The 23,499-nt window shown below is 33.8% G+C and overlaps 1 protein-coding gene across 1 annotated transcript; it reads right to left on the reverse strand.

Annotated features, from left to right (window-relative positions):
* Nucleotides 1-1,036: 1,036 nt before the first annotated feature.
* On the reverse strand, nucleotides 1,037-18,005 carry LOTGIDRAFT_153464 (hypothetical protein; the record flags this gene model as incomplete). Its single annotated transcript, XM_009057349.1, has 12 exons — nucleotides 1,037-1,203; nucleotides 2,141-2,236; nucleotides 2,841-3,114; nucleotides 3,388-3,641; nucleotides 5,233-5,389; nucleotides 5,945-6,065; nucleotides 14,718-14,899; nucleotides 15,510-15,589; nucleotides 16,081-16,175; nucleotides 16,458-16,615; nucleotides 17,032-17,337; nucleotides 18,003-18,005. The coding sequence occupies 12 exons, from the start codon at nucleotides 18,003-18,005 to the stop codon at nucleotides 1,037-1,039; spliced, it is 1,893 nt and encodes a 630-aa protein (XP_009055597.1).
* Between the last annotated feature and the right edge of the window lie 5,494 nt (nucleotides 18,006-23,499).

Below are 23,499 nucleotides of genomic sequence, written 5' to 3' on the forward strand. Positions count from 1 at the left end.
GACGTAAGATGGGCGTATATTGTAATCACCCCGTCGGTCCGTCGGTTCACATTTGGCTAGTGCTCACTCTACAGGCTACAGTTCTTTATGGATTCTTTTGATTTTTATTTTGTGTGTCAATGTCATTATGAAGATGATCCCTATTGATTTTCGTGATGATCGGATAATTTTTCACCGAAATATCGTGTCTGACTTGACATTTTACTCTATTAGCTATATTGTGCAATTCTTGCTCACTCTACAGGCTACAATTTTTTACAGATTCTTTTGATTTTTATTTTGTGTGTCAATGTCATTATGAAGATGATCCCTATTGATTTTCGTGATGATCGGATAATTTTTCACCAAAATATCGTGTCTGACTTGACGTTTTTCTCTATTAGCTATATTGTGCAACTCGTTCTCACTCTACAGGCTACAATTTTTTACAGATTCTTTTGATTTTTATTTTGTGTGTCAATGTCATTATGAAGATGATCCCTATTGATTTTCGTGATGATCGGATAATTTTTCACCGAAATATCGTGTCTGACCTGACGTTTTACTCTATTAGCTATATTGTGCAACTCGTGCTCACTCTACAATTCTTTACAGATTCTTTTGATTTTTATTTTGTATGTCAATGTCATTATGAAGATGATCCCTATCGATTTTCGCGATGATCGGATAATATTTCACCGAAATATCGTGTCTGACCTGACGTTTTACTCTATTAGCTATATTGTGCAACCCTGTAGTCACTAAAGACTGTTTAATCATTTCTGTCAGCTGCCAGTGGGCGTATGTTACCTTGCCTGGCAAGCTATCGTTTCTATATGGTAAAATGCTATAGCAGCTATTTGCTTTTATCTAATGGGAGAAATCGACCATGATGTCATAGAAGTGGTTTGCTTATCACATGAGTGTTTTGTCCTACTCATGTCAGACTTGTTTTCTATTTTTAGAATATCACAGCTCAGCTGATTTCTGAGTTAGTTCATAGGGCACCATGATATCCATTAAAAATAACAAATTTTATAATCAAATATTTATTACGTCATCCTTCTTTTCTTTTTGAAAAAATTGGAACATATTTATAGATTCTAGAATTTTTTATGCAATTTGGAATCCATGGTAATTCATAAACTTCAAAACCTTCTTCAAAAATAGTTGCATCTAATTCATGTTCTTTTGCTACCAGTAAACCTCTTTCTTTTAATGTACCTGAAACATATTAATGATATAATATAAATTTATCTTAAAGAGATTGTAAAGAGGTTTTTTAATCTTTTTATGTGTATCGGCGACACTGGTAGCATCAGTTTGCACCATTCCAACTTTCATTCTGACATCTATGGTTCTTGCAATTCCACTAAAACTAAAGAATTATACAACGTTACTAGAGGGGAGATACCGGAAGCTACCATTTAATATATATGAAGTTCCCCCCTAGTGACATCATAAAACGCGTTAGTTTTAGTGGAATTGAAAGAACCACAGACGTCGGAATGAAAATTGGAATGATGCTATCAATGTCCCAAATACACATAAAAGTTAAGAAAACCTCTTTACAATTCCTTTTAAGTGTAGGTATAGCTAATGCGATACAAGCCTGTAGCATACACGGGAAAGTATGCACTGATTCAATGGTGAAAAGATCTTTATTATTGAAATATTTATTTACATTTAAGATGATTTCCTTGAAATTCATTTCAAGCATATCCTTTCTGACCCTGATATTAAAAAACAACATGATTTCACATGATTTATGTATCAGGTTATTCTTGAAATGAGTGTCCATTGGTGGTACACTTAGTTGTAATTTTGAAAAAAATGCCATAGAAGGAGTAGGCCTATCAATGAATCATATGTCCCTAAGCATACCATCAATTTGCACAGATATCTAGTCTAGGTTGTGTCATTTATAACAATTCCAACTGACTGAAAGCCTTTATTATCAAATCAGTATCAAATTGAACCTAAAATAAATAAACCAAGTACAAACGAACCGATCTGCAAAATAAAACCCACATATTGGTGTAACATTAAAAGCAGCCAATGAACTTTTCAACCATAAACAAGTAAGCAATTCATAATGAAAAGTGGTACCAAGTGTCTAGAAGGGTAAGCATACCCTGTCTGGTGCCACACCTAGACTTACCAGGAACAGTATTATCCAGAACAAATGCCACAAAGCCACCAATAAAACCTCCGTTAGAAATCAACATTAATATAACGTTGTCCACATAGGCATTACCTGAAAGTATCATGAAAATTGTTCTCTTTTAACAGGCATTGCAATATCTTCAAAATAATTTTGTTTTCCTTCTATTTTTAATCATTACTTATATAGAACACAAGATTAAAATAATTCAACCAATCAAATAATCTGTTTTGTATGACTCCTAAGCAGCGTTGCTTTTACAGAACAGAATGGACAGCTTTTTCATTTCCTCTCTTGAATTACTCATTCATTTGTAATGCAGGGATCCCAGTGAGAAATAAAGAGAAAAAAAGGAGGAAATAGAAAATATTAGCTGAGGTTAAGAGGATCATTGGTCTAAAGGGTGTATTTTACTATTTTAAAATCTTTCCTATAGAGGAATCTTTTCATCCTCAAATAACAGTTTTAGTGGTTGTATTCGAAAAAAAAAAAAAATATTGGCCAGAAGAGTAGAGGAATTTACAGATATACAAGATTTATACAGGGCAATATTCTAGAAATGATTCAGACATTTGCATCCTTTGACCAAATAAAACACTGGGTTTGAGATCAAGCTTATATCAATTATATTACAGAAAGAGGCTGTTCACAAATTTCAATTTGTTATAGAATAAAAATATTAGATTATTATACATACCGGTCTGGATTCCATTTTGATTCTGTGCTGACCAATATGGCAACATAAGTCCTAACAATATAGCTAAACCAACAATGGCTAAATTTCGTGTGGAGTTTAAATCAACAAATTGTAAATTTGATAAGATAAGTCCAATAAAAATCCCAAAACTCAGTATCAATGTCCCACCAAGTACTGGATATGGGATTGTTATAAAGAAAGCACTGACTTTTAATACAAGAGCAAATATTACATAAAGTAAAGCCAGCACTTGAAATGTTCTTCGACTGGCTACCTGAAATAGAAAATTTCAGTTCCACTTCAGTTAATCTGTCAAATATTTATTAAAATTGCACAATTGGTGGCAAGTTTCTTGAGATTAATTGAAATGCAGCTGCCAGAAATTGACAAATTTTTCTTAACTTAGGATGATTTTAGTTTTGATTGGTCAATTTCTAAAAATGAATGATTTTAAATTTAGCTTTGTTATTAAATCATATTGCTGTATTAGTTCAAATCTGCATTTTTTCTTTATGTTTTTGGGGATAAGACTCTGAAATATATTCACCTTGGTAACGCCAATAGCTCCAATGTTTCCACCAAATGACACTGTGGCATGACAAGCACCAGTAGTACCAGCAAATAAACTCATGACACCTTCCACAAATATACCACGATTTACAGCATGGGGTGGTGGTGGAGGAACACAACAAACACGTGAGGTAGCATTATAATCACCAATAGAGTCCACCACAGACATCAATGTACCCACAAAGAAACTTATGAAAGCTGCTACACTGAAACTTACTCCACCAAATTGACCTATAATAGATAAAGATGTGTTGCCATGTAAACCAGTAATCAAAAATATTATACATATAAAAATATGTACTGACAACATAAGCACATGGACTTCAGTCTTAAAAAATTGTTTCGGACATCGAAAATTTTCATTGTTGTGTCCATATTATAATAAATGAAAGGAACTGTTGGTAGAGCCAGTGGGTAAAGCATAATGACAGCTTGTCAAGAAAGTTGATGAACTAAATTTCATTGATCCAGATTACCATACCAAGTTTAATATTTTCTTTTGACGTTTTTCATAAATCAAGCGCAATAACTTAAAAAAAAAACGTTCATCGAAAAATCTTCAAACTTAAACTCATGAATATAAATGATCACACCAAATTTCATTAAAATTAGATAAAAACTGTAGACTCTATTGTGTTCACAAACAAATTTAGACGCGTTTTTCCTTAGTCACGCTGAATTAAATCAAAACCGTTTATCGAAAGATCGTCAACTTTGAACTTGTCTAAGATCTCATCAATAAATTTTTGGCATGCTTATGTAAAATGAGTTACTGCCCTTGACTCAGTAATAAAATGGACTTCGACAGACAGGGGCGACGACAATATATATGACCACATTATAATGTGGGCTTATAAAACACAGACGGACAGACAAGAAAATTAGTCTCTGGAAAACAGACTTCTCCTTTCTTCAACAAGGTTAGTCTAGGAGTGACAGTTGAATTTTGTTCTGTGATGCTTTCAAGCTGTCAGAGGCTGATAAACAAAATGGCAACTTTAGTAAGTTCTTTCGGTTTATATGTTTTATCAGCTTTCATCAAATTTATCACTTCCTTGAGCTTACAATAATTAATATTTATAGCCATGTTCATAATTACTGACTTATTAACACAGAAAGGAGCTCAACCATGAATAAATGTCAACAGATGTTGATTTACAACCAGATTAAATAGCCAGCCTAGTACATATTACCCATGCATAGTCAAACATTACTGATTCTGGTGTCGGCTTTCAATCATTGCCAGTGTAAGGCTAAACAATTACCTCCTCAAAAAGGAACTGAGTGAAAGACAGTTCTTCCCTATGTAAAATTTTCTTTCAGTAGCAGTGGAATAGGTCAGTCAGTAACAAAATGAAATAAAATACTTTTCTGCATCATGTGGGCTAATGATGAATGGCAATGCAGGGTGCAACGAGGGTAATTTTACCAGGACAGTGGCATCAGCCTGCTCTTTTTCTATTTCCAACCGTTGATTGATCTTTAACGTGCAGAGTCTGTAGCACACAGGGCCTTGGTTCATTGTCTCATCCAAACAACTAAAAGCTTTTTCAATGTCAGTCCCTCTTACCTACATCAGTGACAGGAGGGAACTGGGTTGAAAAATCTGACGGTATTATCCCGTCCTATGCCGGGATTCCACCCGGGACCTTCAGGTTAGCGAGCAAGTGTGTAACTCACTGAGCCATCATGGCTCCCCAGTCAGTAACAAGACTGATTATCAAGTGTAATTGGTTCAAATCCTGCTTAAGGTGAGAGCAAATTCTGATGCAACTACCAGTCCTTCCTTCAACCCTACCCTGATCACTTATATATTTTTTACCTGGATATGGCAAATAAAACCAAGGACTGTTATATATTATTTCATTCCTGCTATCTGTCCTGGCATAATGATGACCATGTTCTTCATCATCAGACATAGCTCCTGTTACAGTTAATATAGCACTCAATATCCAGCCCACTGCTATTGATATTAATATCTAAAATAACAATTATACATAAGATCAAAGATCAATGACTTTTGCAAGACAGACAAGATTAAAACCCATCACCACTATTTAGTTTACAAAGCTAATGACATCATAATTCCAACAAAAGGAAATAAAAAAAGAAGTGAAAATGTCTTTAACACTATTGAACATAGTTTCTAGAAATAGGGATAAAATAATGAGAATCAATACATCAGACATTCCAACGTCTTGGGAAAGTAGAATCACAAGTTGTTGAAATCAATCCACCATCTCACCGTTCAGATGTTATCTTCTTCTCATTAATTAATATTGGTCTAAAGTCTAAAGCCACAAGGGAGGTAATTAGACTTTGATAAAGGGAATATTAGTCTGCTATCAGTCTGAAGGGAAGAATGGCATATTCATTTCATATGGGCAAGTCATGGATGCATCTTTCACTAGACTTAGACAACAGCTTTACTTGCAATAAATGATTTAAACATCTTGCTTTTTTCTTAAATAAAGTCTCATTCAGTTATTATTTAGTTATTATTATCAGAGATTATTGTTTTTTTGTGTCCCTACCGAGAAAACTGTATGTACAGGATACCACTTGATATGAAACCCCCTCTTTTTATTATAGGCTGGTAGCGGAGAATTTCTACCATTTAAATATAGAGCTAATATTATGCCTGTTATTGTTGTTCTGAAATGGTACAAAAACAACAAAATTATTTTTGAGAAGCAGGAACATTTATTGCCTAGGCGCTATATGTATCCAGTGAAAAATCTCTTTTAAGAAAAAAATACTAACTTGACATAGCTATGAACATTGAAAGGGGAAAATATTGTTGAAGAGTGTAAATATTCAGGTTTAGCTCCTTTAATTCAGCACAGTATTTAACTAACATTTAAAGTTACACTTCACTGGTTTTTCTATTTCTCTCTATCTGAGCATTCTTCATCTCAGACCTTCTACTTTAATCACTGAACTCTTTTAATTACTTTTCATGTTGAGTTTTAGCAACTGGTTTTGTTGTAGTGAGATTCTAATTTTCATAGGTGTAGGATGCTAGTTACTTTTCTGTCATTTTTCTATGTATTGAAACTTCTTCAATACAGATACACCAGTATTTGGATTTATGTTTGTAATATAGTTTCTATATTATTGTGACTTTCTGGAATTTACCATCAGGTATGTTAAAGTTATATACTGTAGTTTATGTAGCCTAGTGTTTCAAGTTCATAGTTTTCTTTGTTTGCCTTGGATACCAGTTTGGCAGCCATGTTTAATTGTGCAAATTTGGTCAAGTTTGTTTAATAAATTTATAAGTATCAAGTAATATATTCCCTTATATGCATTCTATTATACACAATATATATAACCATACATTTACATTCCCTTTTCAGATCCTGTCCCCTAACTTAGGTACTTCACCTAATTTACCTTTACTAAGTTTAAACCCCTTTTCAGGGTAGGTTATTAGTTCTATTAGTTTTATATTATTTAGTAATTTATATTAATATCCATTTGCATACGTGTAATTGCCAGTTATATTTATATGCTTCATACTATAGAGATCAGTAGGTAATTTGTAGTAAGCGTGGATTTTGTTATATATGTTTATCTTATTTAAGAATAGAGATGTTCTACTTTAAATAATTATGTTACTAGATTGTATTATAATCATGTTATTTATATATACTTTCAGGGTTTTTATTGTTATTTAAATAAATTCTATGGAACCTTTATGGTGTAGTTTTGTTATTGGCTAAAGCTATACCCCCTCGACAACATTTGGAGCCCGATAAGGGACTTGGTGGAAAAGTTTGGATGAATACCGGTACGATCTTGACAAGGCCTGAGCTCAATCGCGTGTTACAGATGAAGAGGAAGCAATTTTGGAAGCAGTGACATTAACATTAACTTTATAGTTTGTGATTAAGTGTTTTTGTGATTTATAATATGGATCATTCAAGGTAATTAATTATTTTTAAGATTTATTGAGATAACTAGGATTAGGACATTTTCTCCCCCCCCCTATCCCCAACATTACACTTTGCATTTCATTACACTACACTCAAACATTACATCAACATTACTTGTAACTAATTATAAAATTTCTTTCAGTAATAAGATTAGGAATAGTTGTAATTTCATCGCATAATTTTGTATTGTGTTTCTGGATTTTTTTTTTTTGGTTTCGATGTCACTTATAATTTCGTCTTTGAGTTTCGTAATTGGATTGTGGACTTTGATTTGATTTTATGTTTTGGCTTCAGAGTTTTGACTTTGATGTTTCGACCTTGACGTGAACTTTGACTTTTCATTTTTTGGTATTTTGGATTTTGAATTTGGACTTTGATAATTTTTGTAGTTTGTATTTCGTGATTGTATGTTCAACATTTATTCGGTTTTGGATTTTCAGTTTTTGAATTGAAGTTGATTGGGGTATATTGTTATTTTCATTTGTGATTTTGGTCTATGAATTTCTGGTCTATCTCTGTATTCTGTTCTATTCTATTTTGCTTGTCACTGTGTTCATTTGCAATTGCTACTAACAAAATTTATGCACGTGGATGGTGGTTATAGTTGTATTGTCATTTTGAGTTGATTGTATTTTGGGTTTTGTGTTTTGAGTTGATGGTGTTTTGTGTTTTGAGTTGATTGTATTTTGGGTTTTGTGTTTTGAATTGATGGTGTTTTCAGCTGAATGTGTTTTGAGTTTTGGTATTCAAGTTGATTGTAGTTTTCACCAAGTTGGTATATTTTTGTATTTGTACTTGTATTGAGTTTCATATATTTGTATTGTATATTTTGTGTTCTGCACTGTGAGTGTTGTATTTGTACTTGTATTGAGTGGTTGAGTAATTGATTATGTGTTCTGCAATACTGCATTGTGGGTGTTTATTTGATTGATTTTGTGTTTCAGTTATTGCGTTTGTGATTTTTATTTGTATTCATTTTAGTGTTTGTGCTAATGGTTTTCAGTATATAATTGATATTGTTTATATTTGAGGTTTGTGTTTGTGATATGGGTGAACCTATTATGTGTGTATTACAGTGTTTTTGTAAATCGGATTGATTTTTGTGTTTATATTCTGTGGTTGTCATTGTTGTATTGATACCATCATGGCTTCTGGAGGTAAAGATTTACTGGATCCCTTATCAGAGGAGCAGCAACAGATCGTTGATTCTTTCACTAGAATGGGTATGATGAGTGTGTTACCTAAGGCTCAGAATGCAGGTCAGTTGAATGATTGGATGTTTGGGTATTTAAAGTCACAGGGTGTTATACCTGAGGATGTAAGTCCTATTCATTCTGTAAGGAAAGAGGAGCAATCATATTTCAGTCATGATCCCTCATCTCCTGTAGCATCACCTAAAATGAAATTGACTTACACCCAACCACCCAGGATTTCTTACTTCTCTGGCGATCCTACTAGTAAGGATACTCACTTTGATTTATGGCAATTCGAGGTGAAGAGTCTCTTGAAAGACAAGCAGTATGCACCCGAAGCCATAAAGACTGCAGTGATTAGGTCACTAAAGGGTGAGGCTGGAAGGGTGGCAATGAGGCTTGGTCATTCCGCAACTACTCGAATGCTGTTAGAAAAGCTCGAGAGCAGGTTCGGTAAGGTAGAGGAAGGCCAGTCTCTATTGTCACAGTTTTATTCAGCAAGTCAACAGGCGGATGAAACAGTGTCTAAGTGGGCTTGTAGAATTGAAGACATATTGGATAAGGCACGTCAGGAGAATGAAGTGGACTCAGAATCATTTGAATCGAAGTTGAGAGTCAAATCCTGGAGTGGACTTCGTCAGGAATTGAAGGATCGTTCCGCTCATAAATTTGACAGGTTGACTGATTTTGATGACCTCCTGAGAGAAGTTAGAAAGTTGGAAAGAGATGTTACAAGTGAGAGTAAAAATTCTAAGCTGACGAAGACACACAGTAAGATGGTCCAACAGTCGGATGATGACCTTAAGAGTTTAATAACATCATTGACCGGAACTGTTAAAGAACTTAAGGGTGATGTGGCTCAGTTGAAGGGACAGTGTCAATCTTCAGAGAGTTTGTCTGCTACAGTCTGTGCTCTTCAGAGAGAAGTTAGGGAAATGAAGGCAGGTAATGGATCTTTTGCAATGGAATCCAATGTGCCCAAGACATCTACCCCCAAATCTTCTACTCCAGTTCCTTGGAAGAAACAACAATTTACTTGTTTTCGTTGTGGTCAGGTTGGTCATGTGGCTATTGGGTGTAGAAATCCTAAGAAGGATTTAAACTAGCAAGTGTCACTAATGAGGGACAATTAGTTTACAGTTTAATACCCAGTCCCAGTGAAAAGAAGTTGATAGGCCACAGTAACACCACAGCTGTGGAGATTAATGGTTGTATGACTACAGGGTTGTCAGACACAGTTTCAACCATTTCCACTGTATCACAGTCTTACTTTGAAGATTTTCTGAAATCAGAATCTTGTAGTTTGACTCCATTGACAGAGATACTGGTAGTTGAAGGTGCAGGTGGAGATATTTTGCCATATCTGGGTTATATTCTAGTTAACCTTAAGGTTCCTGGTCTAGGATCCATTGATTTAGATTGTTTATTTCTTGTTGTGCCTGATACACCTTTTAACAAGACAACACCAGTACTTCTTGGCACTAATGTTCTTAAACCACTGAAGGAATAGTTTACACAGAGTGGTTTACCCACTGACACTTTACCAGATGTTTGGTCATTTACCTTCAGCTGTATGCAGGTACAGGAACGACAGTTGTCTGGTAAAGTTGGGTGTGTAAGATTCTGTGGGAACAAATCGATGACAATAGACAGCAACAAGACTCTCTGTATGGTTGGTAGGATTAGCAACTTGTCCGTGCATTGCAGGCAAAGGGTTCTCTTTCAGAGGTCGGAGGATTCAGCTCTCCCAGCTGGTGTGGAGGTTACTCCGACTCTGATTGAGGTAGACCCAGGTGTGGATACGCAAGTTGTTGTTAGAGTATCTAACCTTTCCCTATCACCAGTCAGAATTTTTCCACACTCCGCACTGTGTGAGTTGCATGTTGTTGAATTGGCAGTGTGTTTTTTCCAAGAATGACAAGGACATAGGAAGTGTTAGTTTGGTTAAGCATAAGATCAGGCTCACCGACGACATACCATTCAAGCAACCTCATAGGCGAATACCACCAGCAATGTATGAGGAAGTAAAACACCATCTCGAAGATCTACTGGATGGAGATATCATTGAGAGGAGTTACAGTCCTTACGCATCACCGATTGTTCTGGCTCGAAAGAAGGATAACTCTCTCCGTATGTGTGTAGATTACAGGATGCTGAACAACAAGACTGTGAAAGATGCGTATGCGCTTCCAAGGATTGGGGAGTTGCTCGACAATTTAGTGGGATGTCAATATTTCAGCGTGGTTGATATGAAAAGTGGTTATTACCAGCTTAGTGTTGATGAAGATGATAAACCGAAAACTGCTTTTACAGTAGGACCTCTTGGGTTTTATCAGTATAAACGTATGCCGTTTGGTTTAACCAATGCTCCTGCTACATATCAATGGGTAATGGAAGATTGTTTAGGAGACCTCAACTGGAAGATCTGTGCCATATTTATTGATGACTTGATCATTTTCAGTAAAACATATGAAGAGCATGTTGAGAGGCTAGACAGAGTGTTCCAGAAACTTAAAGAACATGGGATAAAGTTGTCGCCTAAGAAGTGAGTTTTTTAAGAAGGAGGTTTGTTATTTAGGTCATATAGTGTCAGCAGAAGGAGTTAAGATGGATCCTAAGAAAACTGACAAGGTATCATCTTGGCCTGAACCTTCTAACCCTGATGAGCTGAGAAGTTTTCTTGGTTTCGTAGGGTACTATAGGCGTTTCGTCAATCAGTTCTCTGTCATTGCTAAGCCTTTAAATGAATTGTTAATTGGAGGACCAATTTCAAAGAAGAGGAGACCAAAGGTAAAGGATATCAAGACATCAGCCAAGTGGAAATGGGGTGAGGAACAGCAGCAGGCTTTTCTGAAGTTGAAAGAAGCACTGGTTAGTCCACCTATACTAGCATATGCTGATTTTACAAAACCTTTCATATTGCATACTGATGCTAGTGGTGACGGTTTAGGTGCTGTTCTCTATCAGGAAACTGATGGTAAAGAGAGGGTAATTTCCTATGCCAGTCGCTCTCTATGTAGGTCAGAGAGGAACTACCCCACTCATAAGCTTGAGTTTTTGGCACTCAAATGGGCAGTCTGTGAGAAATTCCACCAGTATTTGTTTAACTCAAAGTTTACTGCTTATACCGACAATAACCCTCTGACCTTTATTGGCCAAGGATGACTAGTGATATTGATGAGTATATCAGAAAGTGTCTAAGGTGTTTGAGGAGAAAGGCTATACCATCAACTTGCCCATTGTTGAACATCAAGACAAGCAGTCCACTTGAGCTAGTCTGTATGGATTATGTGTGTGTAGAACCTAGTAAGGGTGGATATGATAACATCTTGGTACTTACAGACCACTTTACAAGATACACACAGGCTATTCCAGTTAGGAATACTACAGCTAGAACAATAGCTAAAGCCTTGTTTGATCACTTTATTGTGCATTATGGCATCCCTCATGGACTTCATAGTGATCAAGGACAGCAATTTGAGGGAAAGGTGATTAAGGAATTGCGTCAGGTTACTGGCATGACTAAGTCAAGGACAACATCATACCGTCCCCAGGGAAACGGGCAGTGCGAACGATTTAACCGTACGTTACTTAACATGTTAGGTGTTTCACCTTTAGTACACGCTTATAACAGTACCACCCACTCGGCAACAGGATTTTCTCCTTTTCAGCTCATGTTTGGACGGAAGCCCATACTTCCCATTGATGTTGTACTTGGACTCGTCAATAAAGGTAAAGAGGACATTAAGAGTTACAACACCTATGTGGATAGTTTGAAGGAGAGGCTTGAGTTTGCTTATCAAACAGCTGCTAATGAAGTGTCAAGGAACCACCAGAAACAGAAAAGTAAGTTTAATCTGAGGGCCAGGACCAACATTCTTGAAACAGGTGATAGAGTTTTAGTTCGAAGGTTAGCTTTCAAGGAGGGACGACACAAAATAGCAGATAGATGGGAGGAAGAGTGTTACAAGGTAGTACGTCAACCGCACACAGGAATTCCAGTTTATGATGTGGTAAAGGAAGATGGAAGTGGTAGGGTGCGTACTCTTCATAGAAACCATCTGCTACCAATCAGTTCGGTGCCTATTGAAGATGATATAGGAGTCAAAAGACCGCAGCCCAAGCCAAGAACAAGGACAAAGACCAACACAACTCAGGAACATCTTGAAGAAGATTTGGAGGGAGAGACGATGAAGATGATGATCGTGGGTATAGGGTGGAATTGGTAAACTACTTACCAACAGCTAGCTCCAGGGATATCCCGGTAATCAATGAAGATTTGACTGTTGTACCTGACCACGAGGTAACTCAGGATGATGTTGACAGGCCTACAACATCAGTTGCAACACCAGATGTTTCAGATGAGTCAGAGGTTTCTGATAAATCGTCTGCAAGACCTCCTAGGAGATCCGATAGATCCAGACGAACTCCAGCACGTTTTACGGACTATGTTATGTCCCAGCAACAGGTAACTTCTACCCATCAGATGCGAGCTGAGTTAGCCAGATCTCTTTTACCATCAAATTTTATGTTATTAACACCTGACAGGCTTCAAGTTGTTTTGTCAATGTTGCCGGAACTGTGTAGATCGTTATTTCCGGATTTGTTTTCAGTGCATTAGTACAAGCACAGTTATAAGTGTAGTTTTAATCTGTATTCAGTTTATATATATAGTTTGTGGGATTTTGGTTTTATTGGGAAAACTATGTTTTATTTGATTTCCATAGTACTGTGGTAATTTCTGCCTTGTTTCAGTCAAGTTTATGACTTGTATGGAAAAGTATTTTTCAATGTTTTCATAGTTTTAAAGTTTGAAAGTTGAGGACAACTTTTCCCGAAGGAGGGGAGAATGTTGAAGAGTGTAAATATTCAGGTTTAGCTCCTTTAATTCAGCACAGTATTTAACTAACATTTAAAGTTACACTTCACTGGTTTTTCTATTTCTCTCTATCTGAGCATTCTTCATCTCAGACCTTCTACTTTAATCACTGAACTCTTTTAATTACTTTTCATGTTGAGTTTTAGCAACTGGTTTTGTTGTAGTGAGATTCTAATTTTCATAGGTGTAGGATGCTAGTTACTTTTCTGTCATTTTTCTATGTATTGAAACTTCTTCAATACAGATACACCAGTATTTGGATTTATGTTTGTAATATAGTTTCTATATTATTGTGACTTTCTGGAATTTACCATCAGGTATGTTAAAGTTATATACTGTAGTTTATGTAGCCTAGTGTTTCAAGTTCATAGTTTTCTTTGTTTGCCTTGGATACCAGTTTGGTAGCCATGTTTAATTGTGCAAATTTGGTCAAGTTTGTTTAATAAATTTATAAGTATCAAGTAATATATTCCCTTATATGCATTCTATTATACACAATATATATAACCATACATGTACATTCCCTTTTCAGATCCTGTCCCCTAACTTAGGTACTTCACCTAATTTACCTTTACTAAGTTTAAACCCCTTTTCAGGGTAGGTTATTAGTTCTATTAGTTTTATATTATTTAGTAATTTATATTAATATCCATTTGCATACGTGTAATTGCCAGTTATATTTATATGCTTCATACTATAGAGATCAGTAGGTAATTTGTAGTAAGCGTGGATTTTGTTATATATGTTTATCTTATTTAAGAATAGAGATGTTCTACTTTAAATAATTATGTTACTAGATTGTATTATAATCATGTTATTTATATATACTTTCAGGGTTTTTATTGTTATTTAAATAAATTCTATGGAACCTTTATGGTGTAGTTTTGTTATTGGCTAAAGCTTTACCCCCTCGACAACAATATCACACAAACTTCACACAAAATATGATCCATTGGAATTCAAAACAAATGAAATATCATATTGATTTCAAATTATCATATATATCATATCTTTATTTTATACCGTGAAATATAGTTATTACTGTATAAATATATATTACATTTATTCACAGTTGATTAGAAACCAACTGTCTGTAACAATTGAGGATTTAAATTCTTTGTTTATCTCTTTTTTAATTTTTGGGAAAATTATATGATAAATATCTATATAAACATTTGACTTATGATAATTAATCATATCAAGATGTGATAAATAATTAATGATAAATACACAATACCAACAACCTGACCTGATGTTGCCCTGAATTAGCTTTAGTTTCAATTAAAAATTAACTTACACAGCTGCTACTCCCCAATGTTTCTCTGAAAAACTAACAGCTATTGTATAGAATGACATGGCAACCAATGTCATGGCCGGTGCTATAGTAATTGGCCCGAGATATCGTGTTATAGTACCCACTAATCCTGTTAATCCAATGAGGAAGTGCAGAATGCCTGCTGCAATGAGACTACCTGAAAGCTGAAGAAAATGTCATTGTACTTTTTTGCATTAAGGGGAGGTAATAGGCTACTAGAATCCTAGTGACTTCATGACTTGATCTCAAGTAATATATTCGACTCAATTTTTGCTCTCCGTTTCTGCTATTAAAGTAGTTTTTGAAATGAAAATGAGATATGTTATTTATGTAATTTAAGAAAAATGTAAGGGCTTTAATGATCTCACCACATTACTAAAAATAACTGTATAACAAAAACTATGCAAGATAAGATGTTCTGATCACAGAAATTGTGCTCTATTAACATGGAAATCCATTATTTCAATGACTAATCACTAAGCAATAAATCTACAGTTTGAATCTGATTTTCTTTACATGAAAACTCGGAATTTGTAAATTTTTGCATCACACTCTTTGGTACTTTCCTTTCTAATATTATAATGGTTGATAAACATAATGTTCGCCAATAGCTTATCTTTCTTCTTATTACAATGTTATTTCAAAACTACACTAAATGACACAATATATTTGACCCACTTTTAACCTACATATGCAACATTGCCAGCTCACATTGTTCCCAGTATATATTTTGTTATAGTATGAAAAATATAAATACATGAAAGAGAAACTCACGGCCCCTATTTTATCATAAATAATATCTTCTGTTAATGTAGCATTACCCGCAGTACCATTAATAACATCTAAATTGGAATCTTAAAAAAAAATGTTACATAAAAGGTCTAGACACCATAATTATGTCCTCACGAAACCAAAATAAAATTACATTTAATTTCCCATTTAATTACCCAGTAGTTTACTGCAAGTCACATAAATTATGTAATTACACATTTTCAATCAAGATATTCTCAATAGGTTTGCACCCAACATTGGTAATATTTGTAGGGACCATTTTTATCACACATATTCTAGAATTTTCCAAGTTAGATTCCACAGATCCTAAAGACTGTTCCAAGACGAACAGTAGAATATGATGATATTGTTTCAACAAACTAACAGGTGACTGCAAACAATCTAAGCAACAATTTGAATGTAGGGTGCAGACAGAATTTGGACAAAAATATATGTTGGAAAAGGTACTTTTAGTACCAACATTTGAAGGTTCCAATATAGCAATTTGATAATTAACCCTAATAAAACCAAAACACATTACAGAAAACAGGAAATTACCTAAACTATGACTCACCTTTTGCATAGTTGGTACATTCCATGCCTTTAAATGATGCCATAGCTAACAATGGTATTATATAGGGGATACATGGTCCCTGGTATATTGGCAACCTGAAATCATAATACCATAATAATATATAATGTTATATAATGTGGTACCACAGCCATTTATATACTCAGTCATAGTATGCAAGGGGTTGGGAATATGTAAGCTCCTCAAACGAAGGAAAACTAATCTGAAAAATCGAAAAGTTTAGCTCAACCAATGAGGAGCAGAATGAACATGTATCCATTTGTGCTGGGCTTGAACCCTAGACCTGCAGGTTATCTAGTAAGTGGCTGTGATAGAGTGATCAACTCTCTCATTAACACCAAATACAAATACTTTCTTACCTAACACCAAATGTTGACATCAGAAAAGTTGATATGCCAGAAATCAACATGGTTGTACTCAGTATCTTGGTCTTGATGACATCATCATCTTTAGCACAAACCACTTCGGCAACAAGTAATGATATAGACATGGAACTTGAAATCGATGTAAGAAGATGCTAAAAACAACAAAAACTTATCATTGATATTGGATGCTTCTTTGTATCTACCTAATGCAGTTTTTATGGCTTTCAGACTTAAGCTTTTTGCTGCAATTTGGATGAGAATTTGTTTTCTTCTTGTGATGGTGTCTGACGTCTGGTGATCTTGAATAAGTCATATTCCCCCCTTATTATAATGACCTAGCTTAAAATAGTAATTGATAATCCAGTTAAGGATCAATACAAAGATGTTTGGCAAGGGACCAGTTCACACACCAGGTTCCTTGTGAACCTTAGAGGCTATCCTTGGAAAAAAATGGTTCATTCTTTCCTTATTACCATTAGTCCACAATGGAATAAACTTTGTTGAACAGAATACCCGTTCATGAAAAAGTGCAATTCTACCAAAGTTAGTGGTTTGACGAAAAACTAACCTGAATCCCAAATAATATACACATGTGGAATGGAGGATTTTCACTGATGGTATACAACAGACGTCTTTCCTGTTCTACAATTATCAGTTCTCTATCTGGTATCTCAGTATCATTTTGATAATCATTATCTTCTGCAGGGGTGATTAAAAAATTGCCTGGTGTTATTGTCAATGGCACTATTTCATCCTTACAGTTGGTGATCTCTATCACTGGATGATGATTGCTTTGTACTGCATGATTGTTTACTGCATGGTTGTTTACTGTATTGTTGTTTACTGCATGGTTGTTTACTGTATCGTTGTTCATCTGTAAAATATAGTGTTAGTGATCATTACTGCCGTTTAATGCTTGATTGTTCATCTGTAAATCAAATAATAGTGATAATATTGCTGTTTATCTGTAAAATATAATATAGTGATAATTAGATATAGGTTAATAATTGAAAGCAGTTTTATAAGTTCAATATTCAACAAGGACCGAACGTCTAAATAGGACCCAAATGGTACTATCTTTTAAACATTTCTGAAATGAGACCCAAATGGGTACTATCTTTTAAACATTTCTGAAATGAGACCCAAATGGTACTATCTTTTAAACATTTCTGAAATGAGACCAAATGGGTACTATCTTTTAAACATTTCTGAAATAAGACCCAAATGGGTACTATCTTTTAAACATTTCTGAAATGAGACCCAAATGGGTACTATCTTTTAAACATTTCTGAAATGAGAACCAAATGGTACTATCTTTTTAACATTTCTGAAATCAGACCCAAATGAGTACTATCTTTTAAACATTTCTGAAATCAGACCCAAATGGGAACTATCTTTTAAACATTTCTGAAATGAGACCCAAATGGGTACTATCTTTTAAACATTTCTGAAATGAGACCCAAATGGTACTATCTTTTTAACATTTCTGAAATGAAATCCACAAAAATTAGCCCCTACAAATAATAATCTAAAACTTACCATTTACTTAAGCCTCTATAATATAAATTCTCAGAATGTTTACGATATATATCTGAGATCTTGTAAAATATAAGTTGACAATATAATAGTCACATCATTGACATAAGCTATATAGTTCTAGACCATGTCAACGTTTACTCAACTATATATTTATATACAGAGAATACACTTTTCTAACAAAACAAAATTGTGCCAATGAGGTCATGATGAACCTTTTGTATATCTATAACTGCTCTACCTTTTCATTGACATCAAATATGCACAAAACATTTTTAAGTCAATACCAACAATATAAATAGGAGTTTGAAGAGATAATATAAAGCTTAAGAGTTTAGGCACTATATTTATAGGGGACTGCCTCTAAGTCAAATTTTTTGAGTCAAGTTGATTAACCCTATACCAATGGGTTCAGGGCCTTAAGAACCTCTGCCAGAGAAAAATGTTAGGCTTCAGTGTCACCATAGTTGTATAGAATATGACCAAAGATAGACTTCAAAATCAAAATTGCAGGATGGCAAGCCCCAATGAGGCTGTGTTGATATTTATATAACACACATAGTAGAAAACTATTCAGATTACAAAGTAGACTAAAAATAACAGAAGATAGCTTGGCAGCCAAGCCCACTACCAGCTGTCAGTAATGAAGTAAAGTGTTTAATAGAGCTGGGTATCGCTTAGCAAATTGAGAAACCCTGTAAATACTAAATTAAAAACATGCCAAAATTCTTAATTTCATGGGTAATTTTTGCATCTTGTTTTGGTTGGTTGTTATAGTTTATCGTGGGTATGTGGAAGACATTTCTACTTAACGGGTACAGTGGAGAAAATTCCTAGGAACGATAATCAATTTTTTCTATCATTTTACCCAGACCTAGTCTTTCATAGCTTAACTATAAATTTTCAAGTTATTTTAAAAATTCATATGAGATAGTTCATCAAATTATCATCTAATTCAAACATAAAACAGATCTCAATGACTTACACAAATCTACGGAAGCGTATTAGGGCCATTCTTTTTTTTTTTTTTTTTTTTGAATTTTCAAGTTAGTATGTTGAAAATTCAAGATACTAACTTGAAAATTCAAGATACTAATTTCAAATTTCAATAAAATCAGATGAAAACTGTAGTCTCTAATGTGTTCACAAACTTAGTGTCCTTACATAGTCAAGTTCAATAACTCAAAAGCCATCCAACAAAGAATTGTCAAACTCAAACTTGACCAAGATCTCATATAAATAGTCACACCAAATTTTTGTTAAAATCAAATAAAAACTGTAGTCTCTATTGTGTTCACAAGCCAATTGTGGACGGACAAACAGGGGTGACAACAATAAAACATTATAATGTGGGTGTATAAAAATCACATAAAAAATCAGTATAACTATGGGATTGACAAGAAAAAGGGTTACTTTTATATTTGTTCAAATTACACAAAATAGTAGATATATGCTATCTATAATATTTTTTTTCAATTCTTCTTATGAAAGAGAAAGCAATTATGATACGACAATGAAGGAGGCCATTATCTACTTTGTATCTACATTCAGCTACAAATTGAATAAGCTAGAGAACAGCTAGAGAATATAATATACAATATAGAGTAGTAGGCGTATGTGACCTTATAAATAATAGTACAAATTAGACCTATAGTTTGGTCAAACAAAATTACATCGTTTTTATCTTGTATTGAACTACATTAGTAAAGCCCATTGATAAGAGGGAACCAGGTTGGACCAATTGTACCTTATTCTCAGAAAGGGAAATATTTCAGATAATCTAATCGGAATCACAGCTCACTGTCCAAATTTTAGCCTTCAAATCCATGTGTGTCCAGAATTATCAGCGAATAACCACTCATCTTTTCTTGAGACATTGTATCAAATACACAATAAAGTAGAAATAGAAAGTGAAATTCCTAATTTGAGGTATATTTGAAGGAATTGTGTTATTTGGTACATTTCTATTACTGGTATTTCCGAAGACTATATACATAATATATTCACGAGACAAATCAACCAACAAAATTACAAAGCTGTCGATTCAAACTAAAATGTTCAGTTTAACCCAAATATACAGTGGGGTTTATTTCATTCGTGGTTTTGATTACTTTATTTTGTTCGCTAAATTATCATTTTTGTTTCTTTTTCTACTATTATTATTTTGAATTCTGATTTAATTCTATTCATTTTTCTTTCTTTCCTTATCAACAAGTGTTAAACCTATATTTATCATGTGACAAATATAAAAGTCTGTTACAAAAAAAATTGTATCTTTAAAATGTTATTAAACGTGATTTATGTAAGCTGTTTCCCTATGAACAGGTATATGTATATATGTTTATATGTATATCTGTTGCGTTTGTATAATTACATTTCATAACTAGGTTGCTATTTCACAAATTAATGCAATTGATAAGTTTTATTTACATAACCTTCACAAATGGACCTCTGATTTATGTCTCTGAAACAAAAAAAAGTCTTGGGTTAGGGACACTGTCTGAATTAATTTCCACTAATAAATTTACAAATAACTTTTGGCATTGACATCATTACTTAACAAATTCATGCCATACTGTTGTGAGTAGGTTTATCATATAAAGGGTATAGAGTCAGTCACAGAAACTCTGTCCCTATCCACAGGCTCTGACAGATGACATTGAAGGCTGATCGTCCAAGGGAGGATTGACATTGTAGTATATTTTGGTCCAGATTGATTTCCTTCTTATGTACTGCGACATTCTGTGTATTACGAAATATAACACTAATGAGTAATCAGAAAACTCTGAAAAATCTGTTCAATCTGACATCTAGTCAGCTAAACCCTTTAACTACAAAATATTTTTTCAGAGAATTTGCATTTTATTTTTTATTATTCATTTGGAGTCATTATATCAAATCTTCAGTGATATTATATCAAATCTTCAGTGATCAAATCTTCAGTGATATTATATTAATCTTCAGTGATATTATATCAAATCTTCAGTGATATTATATCAAATCTTCAGTGATCAAATCTTCAATGATATTATATCAAATCTTCAGTGATATATCAAATCTTCAGTGATATTATATCAAATCTTCAGTGATATTATATCAAATCTTCAGTGATATTATATCAAATCTTCAATGATATTGTATCAAATCTTCAGTGACATTATATCAAATCTTCAGTGATATGTGCTTGATGCCATAAAAATATTCTTTATAACTTAATCTTATATTTTGGCATCATTATGACTTTTAATTAATCTTCAGTGATATTATATCAAATCTTCAGTGATATTATATCAAATCTTCAGTGATCAAATCTTCAATGATATTATATCAAATCTTCAGTGATATATCAAATCTTCAGTGATATTATATCAAATCTTCAGTGATATTATATCAAATCTTCAGTGATATTATATCAAATCTTCAATGATATTGTATCAAATCTTCAGTGACATTATATCAAATCTTCAGTGATATGTGCTTGATGCCATAAAAATATTCTTTATAACTTAATCTTATATTTTGGCATCATTATGACTTTTAATCATTGACATGAACTTGAAATTCAAGAATATTCGAATACCAAAATGACGTCATCACTACCATTTTGACCCTCATCTGTCAGAGCCTGTGGATTAGTGCTGGGTATTGCCAATTATGTCAAGGTACATCTAGTGACATGTCATATTGCGATACATTGATTCACAAATATATCTTGCCAGCACTGTGGATAGTTTCAGAGTTTCTCAGACTAAATGTCATCTTTTAACACTTGATATTTTTGTTCAGGTTCACTGGAGCAAAAATGTTTAACAAAATGAATTTTTTAGACTTAGCTAACTTCAATAGCTATCATATACTCCATTGTATGTTAGTTACGAGATCATGATCATTTGATAAATAAAAAATGAGCAAAAGTTTCCTCATTTTAAAATGATGAAAATATAGACATTGAAAAAAAGGTTGAGATAACTAACTCTTGTACCACAAGGGGTTTTCAACCTCATTCTTTCTTCTTTCCCCTTTCAGGATCATTGATCGAACAATATAACCTGCAATTTTAAATCATAATCTTCCAAAGTTTTTTATGTTAGACTACAAAGTGCCTCATTATAGTGCTGGCATGATATATCAGTCAATCGATATATACGACATGCCACAATGTGCGTATCAGATCACAAGGTCCTGCAACAATACTTGGCAAAAACCTACCATTCCTTAAAGGTAGCTTTCCGTGTCCCTTGCAAATCAAAATTCAAGTTAATAATATGGTATTTTTGTATTGTGTGTCCAAAGATAGGATATTTTTGTATTGAGTGTCCAAAGATATGGTAAGTTTGTATAGGATGTCCAAAGATATAGGATGTTTGTTTTGGGTGTCCAAAGATATGGTATGTTTGTTTTGGGTGTCCAAAGATATGGTACGCTTATTTTGGGAGTCAAAGATATGGTATATTTTGGGAGTCAAAGATATGGTATGTTTATTTTGGGAGTCAAAGATATGGTATGTTTATATTGGGAGTCAAAGATATGGTATGTTTATTTTTGGAGTCAAAGATATGGTATGTTTGTTTTGGGTGTCAAAGATATGGTACGTTTGTTTTGGGTGTCAAAGATATGGTATGTTTATTTTAGGAGTCCAAGATATGGTATGTCTGTTTTGGGTGTCAAAAAAAGAAATGAATGGAGTTTTACGTCCTACTTTTCCGCTTCCGTGTCAAAGATATGGTATGTTTATTTTGGGAGTCAAAGATATGGTATGTTTATTTTGGGAGTCAAAGATGTGGTATGTTTGTTTTGGGTGTCAATTCTATGGTATGTTTATTTTGGGAGTCAAAAATATGGTATGTCTGTTTTGGGCGTCAAAGATATGGTATTTTGTTTTGGGTGTCGAAGATGGTATGTTTGTTTTGGGTTTCCAAAGATTTGGTATGTTATGTTTGTTTTGGGTGAAATATTAATTGTTGGTTTTAAGAGCCAATAGATGTGGTGTGTTTGTTTTGAGTCAAATATATGTTGTGATTGTTGTAAGTGTTCAACAATATGGTTTGTTTGGTTTGGGTTGCAAGGGATATGGTGTAGTAATATAATGTATGGTGTTTTGGGTGTCAAGTGATATGCTAACTGGTATATTGAGTGTCAAAGGATATGGTTAGGCTGTTGTGGGAATAAAAGGATATGGATATGTTGTGGTATTTTGTATGTCAAAAGATATGGTGTGGGTGTTTGGCTGTAAAATGATATGGTTCAGTTATTTAGACTGCCAAATGATATATTGGACATAGGATATTGTGAGTGACACATGAAATTTATCTTTTTGAATAATCACTTTTAATGCTTTGGTATTCTTGGAATTTCTAAAGGTATCCTGTTTGACCTTAAAGGGATTTAGTCATTTTAATATTTGCTGAAAGATGTTAATCATAATGCCTTTAAGAATTACAATCTGAAGACTAAAGTTCCTGCAATTCAACACAAACAAAACTTTATTCCTTTCAGATTC

Source organism: Lottia gigantea, assembly GCF_000327385.1.
Source record: "Lottia gigantea unplaced genomic scaffold LOTGIsca_3, whole genome shotgun sequence".
Lineage (NCBI taxonomy): Eukaryota > Metazoa > Mollusca > Gastropoda > Lottiidae > Lottia > Lottia gigantea.